Source organism: Hypanus sabinus, chromosome 15, assembly GCF_030144855.1.
Source record: "Hypanus sabinus isolate sHypSab1 chromosome 15, sHypSab1.hap1, whole genome shotgun sequence".
Lineage (NCBI taxonomy): Eukaryota > Metazoa > Chordata > Chondrichthyes > Myliobatiformes > Dasyatidae > Hypanus > Hypanus sabinus.
In genome coordinates, this window is record NC_082720.1 from 41,843,818 (window position 1) to 41,858,187 (window position 14,370).

Below are 14,370 nucleotides of genomic sequence, written 5' to 3' on the forward strand. Positions count from 1 at the left end.
CCTTATACCTCATTTGGTAGAGATGTATCTCCACCCTGCCATCCAATGTCATACTACATAATTTTAAAAGCCTCTAACTTTGTAAATTAGTCCTTGTTAGCCAAGCAACAAAATGATGTTCTCATCCTACAGCTACTGAGAACACCACCGTGTCAACAAACCAGTTAAACAAATATTTGACAAGCTCAGAAACAGTCTGATCTTTGCACAGAATTGAGTGAGCAAAACCAGCCATGCTCAAACGTTTGGTGAAGTGAAATAACATTATGCTTCCTACTGCTTTGATGTGCTGCATACAGTGTGACTTCAGCCAAGAGAGGGCGCGGTTCCACCGAGGGTGTCTTTTCATAGATTAAACCAAAGGAGTTATGAAGCTGTCAAGACACAAGTAAACTTGTGCCTGGCGCTGGTAGAATGTGATTGTAATGATGGCTGGGGTAGAATTTAGGGGTAAAGGTGTGTGGGTGGTGGAGGGTTGGACACTTGATGTTACATGTTAATATAGCTGTTGGCATTAGTCCAGTAGAGGCTGTGGCCTCTGTACCCATTTCTTAAGGGGACAAAAAATTCTCTTCCAGTTTAAAGTGAGATAGGTTCCCAGTGGATGCTCTGATACAGTACCTAGACGTGTGTGCTATTTTGCTCTAAACCAGACAAAACAGCGTTTTACTTTTCAGGATTTAACAATGGAATTTCAAGCTCCATGATTAAAGTGCTGAGAAGCTGTTATGAATTTCCAACAATTTGACCTTGACTGCATCCTTCAGAAATGTGCACCATCACATCTGAAACTGGGAGACTGAGCTTCTATAGTGATAGTCAAACCACAGAATCAACTCTGGTCCATGGAAAAGTGCTGAGAATACCAACCGTACTACAAGTGAGGTGCCAAATGATGAAACTGCAACACAGGACTTTGTATCTGTTATGTAATCGAAGTACTATACGGCAGATAGAGCTAAGCGATAGTTCAGATCAAAGATCTGTGGTCATGTTGCATTTTGTCATTAATAAGTTGTCCAATTTACCAGATAATGGAAGGTGGGGAATTCAAGAATATTCCTATCCTTAACATTGGTGAGGTACAACATAAGAATGCTGAAGACAAGTATTAGCATTCATATTCAGGGCTCAGTGATACTTCATTGTTTCTTCTTGAGAACCCTACCATCAAGCCAATTTTATCCAGTGCATGCCATGGTAAGAAGAACTAACTGAGAGCACTGAATACAGTAGTGACTGGGACTAGACAACATCTTCATTGTTGTATAAAGTTCCGAGGTCTGGAATGAATCATGCCTTAAGCCAAGCTGTTTCAGTTTAGTTGCAACCCTGCCAACTACTAATAGTTACACAGGTAGGTTTAGATAAATCCAGTCCAGCTAATTACTGCCCAGTCTGCTTTCAGTCAAACAACTGACGTAAGTTGTCATTCACAGTATTATTAGACAATACTTATACACTAATATTCTGCTCACAAATCTCTTCTTTGGGTTTCACAAGGGACATCTAGCTCTAGGCCTCATCACAATCAGTGTGAATAAAGGAACTGAATCGCCTTGGGAGATGAGAATGATTGTCCCTTACACCAAGGTATTTAGCCAAGTACAGTGGATGCCAGTTAATTGGGACACATTGAGACCAGCACATTTTGACCCAAATAAGCAACTGCCCCAATTGGTGAAAGTTTCATGGAAATAGTTAAAAAGGTACAAAAAAGATCAGCTACCATTTAACTGAGTAAAAATTTATGTTTTTAAATGAAATGCAGAATAAATTACTACAGCACTATAAAATAGTGTATTAATTCCAAATAGTTATCAACAGAGGAACTGACGTGCTCTTTTGATTGACTATAAGTGATCAAATTCAGCACAGACAGCTAGTGCAGATAGTGGACTGCCTTCAAACAGTGCTTTTGATAATTGCATCTTCCAAATCTTCACTTTAATTGTAACATTCAAGATGATTGTCAATTTCTTCAAATTCTTCATAGTACCTAACTTCTTGTTGTAGTGAAACTGTTCCATTTTCATACCCAGTTGTTTTTGGCATCTCCAGGGCCAAATGCTTGAAATCGCAGTGAGCAAAACAGTACAGTTTTGAATTATCCCTCTGACTATCCCCAATTATCAGTGACAAAATCATTGGTTTTTGAACACAGGCACACAAGTGACGCCATTTAAAAACCATTCACTCTAAGCATGGTGCAGTGTCTAACAGCCTCATGACATGCAACTGACACTAATTAGAAAATGTTTGGCAACAGTCTCCTGTCCCAATTAAGCAGCATAGTGTCTCACATATGCAAAGGGAATCCCAGCTATTTTCTCAAATTGTTTTTGTTCTTTTAGATTTCTCCCAAATAAGCAGCTGCCCTGATTAACCAATGGCCCAATTAACCTGAATCCACTGTACAACATTAAGGTATCCTAGTAAAACTAAGTCTTTGGTAGCAACTGAAAATACTCTAACGATTATTGTAACAAAGGAAAGTGACTTTGTTGGTGTTAATCCCATATCCAGGAGGCCCAAACAATGCCTGATGTTTCTTCAATTACCTTGCTTCCATCGTAAATAAGAAGTTCGGTGTTTGCTGATGATGCAAAAAGTTCACAACTCCTTAGGAAATGAAGCAGTCCATACCTGACCAGACCTAGCAATATTCAAGCATGAGCTAATAAGTGGTGAGTAATATTTGCATCTAATGTTTCAGCTAATGAACACCTCCACCAAGATTTCAATTACTTAATCTTAATATACAGTGCCATTACCATCAGTGAATCTAACACCCTGGGAGTGACCATTTACAATAAATTGAATTAAACCAGTCACACAACTAATATAGCTATTAGTGAAGGGTTAGAGGCTTGAAATATTGTAACAAATGACCGAATTTCTGATATACAAAACTCCTTCCATCATCTACAAGAAACAAGCTATAAATATGACAGAACAGTCTGTAGGAGTTGGGCTTTAATCTCATTCAAGATGCCAAGCAACATCCAGGACAAAATAGGCTGCTTGGTTCGTATCTCATCCTTGAGCATTAGTTCCCTCCATCACCAGCTCATTGGAGCTGCAGTATGTACCTGCTGTGTATTTAATATTTCAGTAATATTTGAGTAAAATTGTAAATATATTGTTTGAGTTAGCATTCTTTCTTGTATGGTTACGTATGAAGTATATGAATGGCATACGTCATCATGTCACCAGACAAAATAAATAGACTGCTCAGGGAAGAGAAAAAGAGAAAAAGTCAAGTTTCTGTTTCAAAATAGCACTAACCTGCAGGTTTTGAGGAAAAACCTGATAATGAGAGTGACACAGGACTGAGTAGCTTTGAGATTTAAAATATGAAAACTAACAATAGACAAGCAATTTGGCTTATACCAGAAGTGAGTGTTAAATAAATTAAAATGGAATTGGACACGGGCTTGGCTGTTCCAGTCATTTTAGAAAATTAATTTGAATGATATTTCAAAGATACGGAACTGAAGCCTGCAGGTATTCAACTAAGAACTTACATTGGAGAAAAGATAACTACTGTGGGAATGACATTCCTAACAGTGAAGTACAACAACCCACGTTGGTCTTGTATCTGGTAAAAACAAGAAGGCCAGCGTTGTGGGGGCCATGAATGGCTGAGATAATAACAACTTGATTGGAGATCCATTTACTATTTGCATGCCACGTCCCCTGCTATTGATTCAACTGAAAACAAATTTCAAAAGGCACTGGATGATGCCACTAGTGTGTTCAAAAATGGCATTGGAAAACTCAAACATATGAAGGGTAAAATACCATTAAGTGAAAATGTTACAAACAAGTTTTACAAAGTCCTTTTGATTCTTTGCATCACTTGTGATAAAGTAGTCAAGAGCTAAATCGCATGGAGGCTGAAGGAATTTTTTGTAAGTTTGAGTGGAGCCCATGGGCAATGCTGACAGTCCAAAAAGCCAAGAAGAATGCTGTGTCAGGATTTGTGGTGATTCTAAGATCACCGTCAAACTATTACTAAAAGAAGATCAATTCCTTCTGCCCAGGATAGAGGATACCTTTGCAAACCTTTCTGGAGGTGAACACTTCAGCAAAGTGGACTTAGCTGAGCCCTACCCTCAGATGGCGATGGAATAAGAGTCCAAAGTGTTTCTCACCTTTAACACTCACAAAGGGCATTATTGCTATAATAGGCTTATTTTTGAAAAAAATAATCTACACCTGCACTTTGGCAGAAAGCTATGGACCAGGTGCTCGACAGCTGCCCAGGCATTCAGTGTTTGGGGATAACGACATTCTTACTGTTTAGGATAAGAAGGAACATCTGCAAAACTTCAAGTCAGTGTTAAAAAGATTGGAAGATATTGAGCATAGCACAATAAGTGTGAATTCTTTAAACCAAATATCACTTACTATGTCACATCATTAATGCACAAAGATTGCACAAGTGTGCTGAGAAAATTCAAGCTTTGGTGGATGTCCCAAGGTTAAAGAGTGTGATGCTGTTATGGTCCATCCTTTTTAAGATTAGTCAAATACTATAGCAGGTTCCTGCCAAACCTGGCTACTATGCTCCACCCCTTGAGCTCATGACTATAGATTGGGAAGAAATGGCAATGGACAGAGCAGTGTGAGGTGGCACTCAAAACGGTAATGGAGATGGTAATGTCAGCTATTGTACTCACACATTGTGATCCACATCATCCAGTGAAGCTTGCCTGTGATGCTTCACCTCAAGGTATAGGTTCAGTTATGTCATGCGTTATGAGAGACGGAAGTAAACGCCCATGGATAGCTTTTGGGTCACTTTCCCTTACTGCTGCAGAGAAAAACTAGGCACAGATTGACAGTGAGGCTTTGAGTCTGGTTTGGGGTATAAAATGTTTCCATCAGTTCTTGTATGGGCAAGAGTTTACTCTTGTTACTGATCATCGACCAGCAGTGTCCAGTTTTCAATCCACAGTTGAGTGTTCCATTAACAGCAGCAGCATGACTCTATGATGAGCTCTATTTCTTGGAGGACACATTTACGAGATCAATTCGAGAGGACAACTAGTCATGGAAATGCTGATGGATTGTTCCGTTTACCTTTGGAAAAGGAAATACCTGAAACATTTACAAAACAGGACACTCTATTTGATGTATTCTCCCTAATGTAAATTGAAAGTCTCCCTGTTACATCAGAGATGATCCAAAGGGAAACCAAGGGAAGAAAAAACATTGTCTCAGGTCTACATGACCACACAAAATGATTGGAATGTGTAACATAGATCCTAGCTTTGCCATTTTTACCTGCGCCAGGATGAATTTGCCTTTGACAAAGGTTGTGGGGGTTGAGAGTTGTTGTACCATACAGGCTAAGAACTGAAGTGTTGGAGCTACGTGCTGGCCATCTAGGCATGGTCAAAATAAAAGCATCGGGTCAAAGTTTGTCTGGTGGTGTGGAATTGATCATTAGATTGAGCAGATTGCCATGCACAGTTTGGAATGCCAACATGTCCAGAAAAAGGTACCAAGAGCTGTCAGAATTACTTCCTGCAGTCCCGGAGCCAACTCCTACAGCCACCACAGAGGAAGCCCTAGAACCTGAGATTGTTTCACGGCCACAAGTCTCACCTGTCAAGCAGAGTGTCCTCCTTGGTCAGGAAAGATATTACTGTATACAGCTATTAACTCTTTCGGCCCAAATAGAACAACTTAAATTTTACTATGCTGTGGATACCTATACGGTAGTTGTATTATATAGTATACTGTATATACTAAGACACATCTTCAAGCTTCAGACTTTTTCTTGTAATTAGTTTTATGTTTTGGTGTTGCAAAGCACAACAGTACCAGCTACTGCAGTTTCTCAGGCTAAGCTGATGGAACCTCATTCCCATGATCAAAACCATCATGAAAGACAAAGGCAAGGAAGCAGACAATATCACCTTCAGTCCCCCCCCCCCCCCAAGTCCTGTTATGATTTCACTTGGAAAATATATCACAGTCTTTTTTTGCCAAATCTAAACCTCCAAACTCCTTTCCAATAGCATTGAGGGATTAGCTTCACCAAATGGACTGCAGCATTTCAGGATGGCGTGTCACCATCATCTTCTCAAAAGCAATTACTGATGGACAATCATTGCTGACCATCAAAAAACATATGTAAAGCTGAGACTGAAGGTAAATTTCTCCTTTATTATAAATAGGTCTCTCTTGGGTCTCTCTAACACTTATCAGAGCTATTTTACCAGAGTTTTCCATACCCAAGGCCCTTACCATTCTGAATGATCTCTCCCATCCACATAACAATCTCTTTGACTTCCTACCATCGGGCAGGAGGTACGGTAGCATTAGCACAAGAACTGTTAGAATGACAAACAGTTTCTTCACTTAGGCTGTAAGACTACTGAATTCCATGCTACCATACAGGTCTCATGACTTACAATATTAAGTACTGGTAACGTTATTGCTACTTGTTAACTTGTGAAGTAAGCACACATTATTATTTGTTAACTTACTTGTAGTAATATTACTTTATATGTTGAGTGTGAGAGTTACATGTACTTAGTTGAGCACCTTGGTCTGGAGGAACATTGTTTTGTTTGATGGTATAAACAGAACTTGAACTTGAACAAGATAAATAAATAAAATAGGATCACCGAAAGACGGACATAATAATGATAACTGTAATGAGTAACATGACAAAGGCACTGAATGGGAACTATCTATCAGATAACAAATACAGAAGGAAGAGGAGCATTTGATAATTGTGAAAATAACTTTGCCATATTGATGGGATGCAGGGCAGAAAAGGTATTGGATCCTGATGGACATAGATCTCAAAATTCAAGAATGCAGATGAGCACATTCTCTCAGAACATTTGATATAGGGGTTATGTCAAAGGTTGCAGTTATTAAAAGAACTCCACAGGTCGAGCAACAGGTACAGGGGCAAAAGGAGTAAGCTGCCATTTCTGGCTGAGATCCTTCTCCATATCAAATACAAATACAAATACTTTGTCACCAAACAATTGATACTAAAGCGTACAATCATCAGTGATATTTGTTTCAGCGCTTCATGCTCCCTGAAGAACAAATTGAAGGAAATATAATAAAAATTTAAATTATAAATCATAATTAGAAAATAGAAAAGGGAAAGTACAGTAGTGCAAGTCAGGTCTGGATGTTTGGAAGTAACAGCCCAGATCTGGGTCAGGATCTGTTCAGCAGTCTTATTACAGTTGGAAAGAAGCAGTTCCCAAATCTGGCCGCACATATCTTCAAGCTCCTGAACCTTTTCGTGGAGGGAAGTGGGACAAAAAGTGTGTTAGCTGGGTGGGACTTATTCTTGATTATCCTGGCAGCACTGCTCTGACAGCGTGTGGTGTAAAGTGAGTCCAAGGATGGAAGATTGGCTTATGTGATGTGCTGGGCTAGGTTCACGATCTTCTGCAGCTACTTCAGTCTTGGACAGGACAACTTCCATACCAGGTTGTGATGCACCTTAGAAGAATGCTTTCTACGGTGCACCTATAAAAATTAGTGAGGGTTTTAGGGGACAGGCCACAAGATTTCCATTATTTAGCAGTAAGAGGCAAGGAAGGAACAGAAGCTGATAGGTGAGAGGCAGAACAGGTGGGGAGGGATCGATGAACAGATGAAGCCATGTATAGATACAAGGGGATGGGAGAAGTGAACAAAGGGAGAGAAAACCTAGGAGAACAGTTGTGTGACTGTGCGTGCCTTCACACGTGCATGGAGAACACCAAGGAGAAGGTTGACCTGAAATTGGATATTTCAAAGTTTATCAGCTATCTAAGCAGAATATGAAATGTTCTTCCAGCTTAGGTTTGACCTCTTTGTGGGAGGGAGAAGAAGAGTTAAAATGAAACTGAAGATGACCACTGAGGTGCCTCAACCTTGTCAGTTCTCTGCTTACACATGGGTATTCTTTAGGAACTTGTGGTTAAATTTTAAATAGTTCAATTTTAATTTAGTTTGGTCCAGTTTCCTTAGAATATTATACTATAAAATCTAAAGTTCTTTAATTTTAAATACAGTTAACAGTAATACCACTCTAACTGATGCCACTGAAAAATGCCATTCACAGCAGATTATTAGAGGAAGATTAATGTGAGGATTTTGATGTTAAATTATTGTGTCCTAAAGTACTGTTAACTAGCCCATAAAATTCACATCAAATTGGTATTTTAAAAACTAATGCTCCTCATGCATGAAGATCCTCATGTGACGTGGAAAAATCCCTCAAGTTTACTTCATTTTTATAGAAATGCATAAAATGATGGGAAATGCCGTAGAGTAGGTTTCCCTTCTACAGGATTTTTTTCTTTATTATTTATTTTTTATAGGATGAACAGCATATGATATAATTGATTTATCAATTTATGTCAATAACTAGCAATACATTTTCAATAGATTTGAATACAATAAATTCATGATGTTTCCTGCTATCTTCAGTCTCCTGGAAACTCTCACAATCATATGAATTTCACCTTCTTCCTCACAGTGTTTCTTCATTACAGTCTAACAGATGTTACTTTAAAAGTGTACCCTTGACGTAATTTTATATTGTTCATACCAAAATTACATAGCAGCCGTTCCTGGTTGTCAAATCCACCCTGCATTTCACTGGGAATACATTTAAGACATAGTACACAATACAGCAGCACACAGCCTGTCCAAAATGGTCTTTTTCAGTACAATTTTTAGGCAGGATGGAACATTGCAGCAAACAGCGCATGTGGTTCATGGTATGAAAGAACATGGTTTTCAAATACATTCGACTCTTCATTTTGTTTTTTTTTAACATGAATTTTTACTTTCCTCTAAAGCTGCTGCTATATCTTGGTTTTGCTGACAAGAAGAAAGTATGCATCAGTCGCACTGTGCTCACTGGCTAATGCTCCTCCGAGTGGCCCCAGAGTCAATGCACTCCTGTGGTAACACCTGCCAATCTTAGGCACTCACTAGCCACATGTAATCTTACGCAAGAAGTTTAGCACTCCAACCTTGATAATTCTGATCTCTTTTACTTGGCTGTGCCTCACAAAAATATAAAGAATTCCCAAAGCACCCTGAGCCCTGAAACATCCAGAGCCTAGTCTTTTCCTGGATCCACTAATGTTCTGCCTCATAGCATCTTTCATCAGCAATACCAGGAATGCTGTATGTTCAAAAGCTTGTCTATTTTTCTCTCATTTATGTCTGTCAGAACCTGGATGAGAATTGGCATTGCTATCAGTGAACCTGATGCTGCAATGTCTCATCTAGTATAAGAGCTAAAGATCACAGACAATTAGCTTTCTAGATAAAAAGGGTATCATAATAGCTTTAGCTAATTGATCTCTAAAGTAGAAACACACTTATTTTTGCAGCTTCATTATCCATTGTATGTGACAATAGTCTTAATATTTAAAAGTAAACGATCCATCAGTTTTCTTTACTCAGTCTAAACAAAGAAGAAAAATCTATAAATTTTGTGAGTACAAATTAGACAACCTCACTAACAAATCCAATGTGTGTTACATCCAAAAATATAAGTAGGTTCTACAAATAGACTAGCAAAAGCAACTTTTAAAAATAATTCATCATGTAACCAGGCAACAGTTGCTATGGTGCAACTGAAGCTCAGCAAGGAGTAGCCTGAAAGAGAAATAGGCACACTGAAGGGAGGTGATGCATTAGGAAAATATAATTATGCTTTTCTGTGGTTATAATTCCTTTAAGGGCTGATAAAATGGCACCGGTAAACATGAGAGCACTGAAATTAGTATCTACCTTACTGAAGTCACAAAAGAGTTCAGCCTTGCTATGAAAAATGTATATTTACTGTGGCTGTAATCTTGACAGATATTTGTTCTCCTTACTGCAGCACTTTCTATATTTCATAGTCTTCCCAGGAATTAACACATAATAACATTATTATGATTAGATACTTTGTATTAATAATCAGTAAATAAATAATTACAATTGCTAAATCATCTAATTAAAAATATTCTATATTTGTTTTCACCCATCTTCTTTAAGAACCACTAAAACTTTTCAAGGTAGGACACTTGAAAAGGTTCATTATCATGGATATTTACCTATGACAAATTAATCTTGATTCAAAATTTATAGAGCAGAACTGTCTGATGCAAATCCAGCATTTGATCGTATTTCTTGATGCTCACCAACAACGGAGGGTTTTATCTTATTTGTAGTTTAGCATTCTTGAAAGTAATATAAGGGTTAAATCATCTCTAGGAAATTGATACAAAAGGAAATGACTGCAGTTTCGTCATTCTTGCCAAATCTGGTGCTTTCCCTTTGACCGAAGCCATCTGTTCTAATTAGTTTTCCTGCCCTTTCCCTGCATTATCATATTATTCTTTTACAAATACTGTGAACCGGTATTCAATTATTCTCTCAATAATCACTGCTAAAGCAACCCATGTACAATTAAGCCTTATTTTAATTTCCCCTCAGTAATTCTATTGCAGATATACAGTGAATAATGTTAGTGCTACTTTGCAAACACAGTTGGCACATTATTTCAATATTTACCTTTTCAAATTTCATTATATTAGTCCTCTAAACAGAGAAGCCTTTTTAGACTTTTCTCCATAACCAGATTGTCATGCTCTCACCACATTTGTTCAGAATACAGCAAGAACTGCTCCATGACTTAATGTCCTTTTTATAATGGGGTTCCAGGAGTTATACAAATTGTTCATAATATAGCCCAAACTATGTTTGATGAAACCATCTTACTCCCTTGGTTTTGTATTGAATGAGTACAACACACTGAATTTTATGTAGATTCTTCTTATTAACTTTATCTGTAATATTTCTACTAACAATATTTCATAGAAAAATCAAGTTACAATCTGTTCAATTAAAACAATCATACAGCAAGAAGGGAAGAATATGCTTGTAGCCAGATTAATCACTATAATGGGGTGATTCCAAATAAAAAACGATCCAATCCCTTCTCATAAGTATTGAGTACAGGAGTTGGGATGTTATGTCGAAATTGTATAAGGCACTGGTGAGGCCTAATTTGGAGTAGTGTATGCATTTTTGGTCGCCCACCTTCAGGAAAGTTGTCACTAAGATTGAAGGAGTGCAAAGAAAGTTTACAAGGATGTTGCCAGGACTTCAGGACCTGAGATATAGGGAACAGTTGAATTGGTTAGGACTTTATTCACTAGAGCGTAGGCGAATGAGGGGATATTCAATGGATATATACAAAATTATAAGGAATAGAGACTGGGTGAATGCAAGTCTGCTTTTCCACTGAGGTTGGGTTTGATTACAACTAGAGGTCATGGATTAAGGGTGAAAATTAAAATCGTTAAGGGGAACATGAGGGAGAACCTTTTCACTCAGAGGGTGGTGAAAGCGTGGAATGAGCTGGCAGCGGAAGTAGTAAATGCGGGTTTGATTTCAACACTTAAAGAGAAATTTGGATTGGTACGTCGATCAGAGGGGTATGGAAGGCTATGGTCTGGGTGCAGGTCTATGGGACTATGCAGATTAAAAACACAAAGTACACTGCAGATGCTGTGGGCAAATCAACACGTACAAACACGCTGGAGGGACTCAACAGGTCGGGCAGCATCTGTTGAAATGAGCAGTCAACGTTTCAGGCAGAGATCCTTCATCAGGACTGAAGAGGGAGGGGGCAGAGACCCTATAAAGAAGGTGAGGGGAGGAGGGGAAGGAGAAGGTTGGTAGGTGCCAGGTGAAAAACCAATCAGAGGAAAGATTAAGGGGTGGGGGACAGGAAGCAGAGAAGGGATAGGCAGGAGAGGTAAAGAAGGAATCTAAGGGGAAAGCACTATGGGTAGTAGAAGAAGGCAGAATCATGAGAGAGGTGATAGGCAGCTGGAGGAAGAGGCAGGGTGAAACTGGGATGGGGGAAAGGGGAGGGAAGGAATTACCGTAAGTTGGAGAATTCAATGTTCATGCCAAGGGGCTGAAGACTACCCAGATTGTATGTGAGGTGTTGCTCCTCCAAACTGAGTTTGGCCTCTTCACGGCAGTAGAGGAGGCCATGTATGGAAATATCCGAATGGGAATTAATAGTTTGGCATGGACCAGATGGGCCCAAGGTCTGTTTTTGTGCTGTAACGTTCTACAACTATGACTCTATTATCCCCTCAGCTTTCAAGAGCTCTTGATTCGTATACTTCTGGCAGCCCACTAGATCTTTTTCAGGGATTAACTATGTTAAATTTAACAAAAAATCTTCTGTAGAATAATTTATATCTGCCTTCAGTTAACATAACTGATTTGGTAAACTTAAAAGCTTCATGTATTTTTCATGGAGACCAGCATTACTAGATTTCCTAATTCAATGTGAACGCTGTGGAAGTTTGCCTGACTTTGTTGGACACCATGAGGACCGGAGCACTGAAGTACAGCTGACCAGCCATCAACTGTGCAGAAGTTCATAGTTTCTGCATTTGCACACGCTTGCATGGGAATCCCAGGCTGGTAACTGCGATTTCTTAATGGTAGATTCAAGAAAAAAGCGCCTCTTGGTAGTTTTGATAGCTATCATAGCTGACAAGTGAAAATGATTAAATAAAAAATCTCCTCTTTGTGAATTTACACAAATGAGCATTCTGAGAATGATATTCTGAGCAACCTAGTATTTCTTTGCCAAACACACTAAAATAAAATACATGTTGTGCTGCCTAACTTACATTTAAATTGATACATGCATATTTCAGTTAAATTGGAAAATATTAATAAAATACAGTGTGATTTAATTTGAAAACTGTATAAAGTACTTTCTTATATATCAGAATGTGTGTACTGTATTCAAAATTAATGTGTTTAGTAACAGAAGAAGCCTACCTTTGTGAAAAAATGTCCCTATAAGGGCTGCCATCCTGAAGAGCAATGCCATAGCCTCTATCGACTTTAGAATTCCTTGCTGTGACAAAGGCACAGTCAGGTTCATTCTCTGCAACATACTCCAGAGCTGCAACATCCCAGATGAATGCATAATTTCCAGACTTCACCTTTAAATATGAAAGTGTGTTACCAAGTGGATTACACAATAAACAGTCCTATTTATGGCTTTCAAAAACCATACGATGGTGCACTAGCACATTCACATAACACACAGAGAATAATGCCCCCATGTTTACATTTAAAAAAGTTATAGTTTATAATTAATTTTCAAATTCAACTAATGTAAAATGTGTGAATTAATAGAGATGGAATCTACATATTTTCCGCATTTTACAATAGTAGATGTATCAAATGTTTAATGACACACTTTAGTTTCCTTATATATCTTCACATTTCATACATATAAATAATCCTGCAATGTAGAACTGCCAGTTTTCAATCCAGTGACTCAGACAATAATGAATACTTTTATTAGGAAGGCAACTAAGCACAGGGAATATTTATATTTCTGCCAGTAGCAAACTTAAGGGGATTTGTAACTTCAGGCTTATTAATGAGACATTTGGTTTGAGATAAGCAATAAAATGTCAGATTCCAACTCACTACCATATTAAAGTAATAGAAATACTGTTAGTATGAACAACAACAGTAGCATGATGCCAGCATCTGTCTGTAGCTGTAAATAGTAGGTCATATTTGCATTAATGATTTTATTCAAAGACAAACTGGACCATATGCAATCATGAAAAGTGATTCCACATGATCTTGACTGTCATTGAAATTGCACATGACACCATTGTGAATTGCTGCAGCAATGGCATGTTTCATTATGAGTTCTTTCGAAACTTGACAATGTCGCAGGGGAAGCAGCATATAGTGACATCACACTTGCAGACTCCCTACTTTCATCCAACCAAAGATGTCCATTACTAGAAATGCTAGCCTAATTATATGTAATTTAAATAGTCATGGGTAGATTATATTTATTATACAGTAATTTCTCACAGCTACCTTGATGACTTTCATCCCACCCTGCCTCCTGTAAGAAGTTAATTACATTCACATAATTCCTCCCTATCTTTCGCATTTGTTCCACTGATGAGACTTCCTCTGCAGGTCCTTTGAAATGCCCCCATTCTTCACGAACTGTAGGTTTCCCTTTATCATTGGTAAAAAAAAAGCAGCAGACCACATCTCACCTATTTGCGATGTCTCTGCTCTCAACCCCCCTCCCAACGTATAGAACGAGGATGAGCTCTGTTGGCCCTCACATTTCACCCCATTAGGCACCACATTTAAAATTAAATTCTCTGCAATTTCTACCGTCATTTGAGAGCTTCCACCACCAGGTGAGATAGATGAGAAGAGATGGGGTAAGATGGGAGCTAGAAAGTGGAATGGAAAAAGTACAGAGGACGACTGGGAGGAACTACCAAAAGTTAGAGAAATTGACGTTCA

At 38.4% G+C, this 14,370-nt stretch overlaps 1 protein-coding gene across 1 annotated transcript in view; it reads right to left on the reverse strand.

The window, feature by feature from the left end:
* Nucleotides 1-14,370, reverse strand: part of LOC132405150 (glutamate receptor ionotropic, delta-2-like) — a 497,754-nt gene that overhangs the window by 16,521 nt on the left and 466,863 nt on the right. Inside the window, exon 14 of the mRNA XM_059989852.1 lies at nucleotides 12,853-13,019. Within this exon, the coding sequence (XP_059845835.1) occupies nucleotides 12,853-13,019 (167 nt within the window). The remainder of the gene's footprint in view (nucleotides 1-12,852; nucleotides 13,020-14,370) is intronic.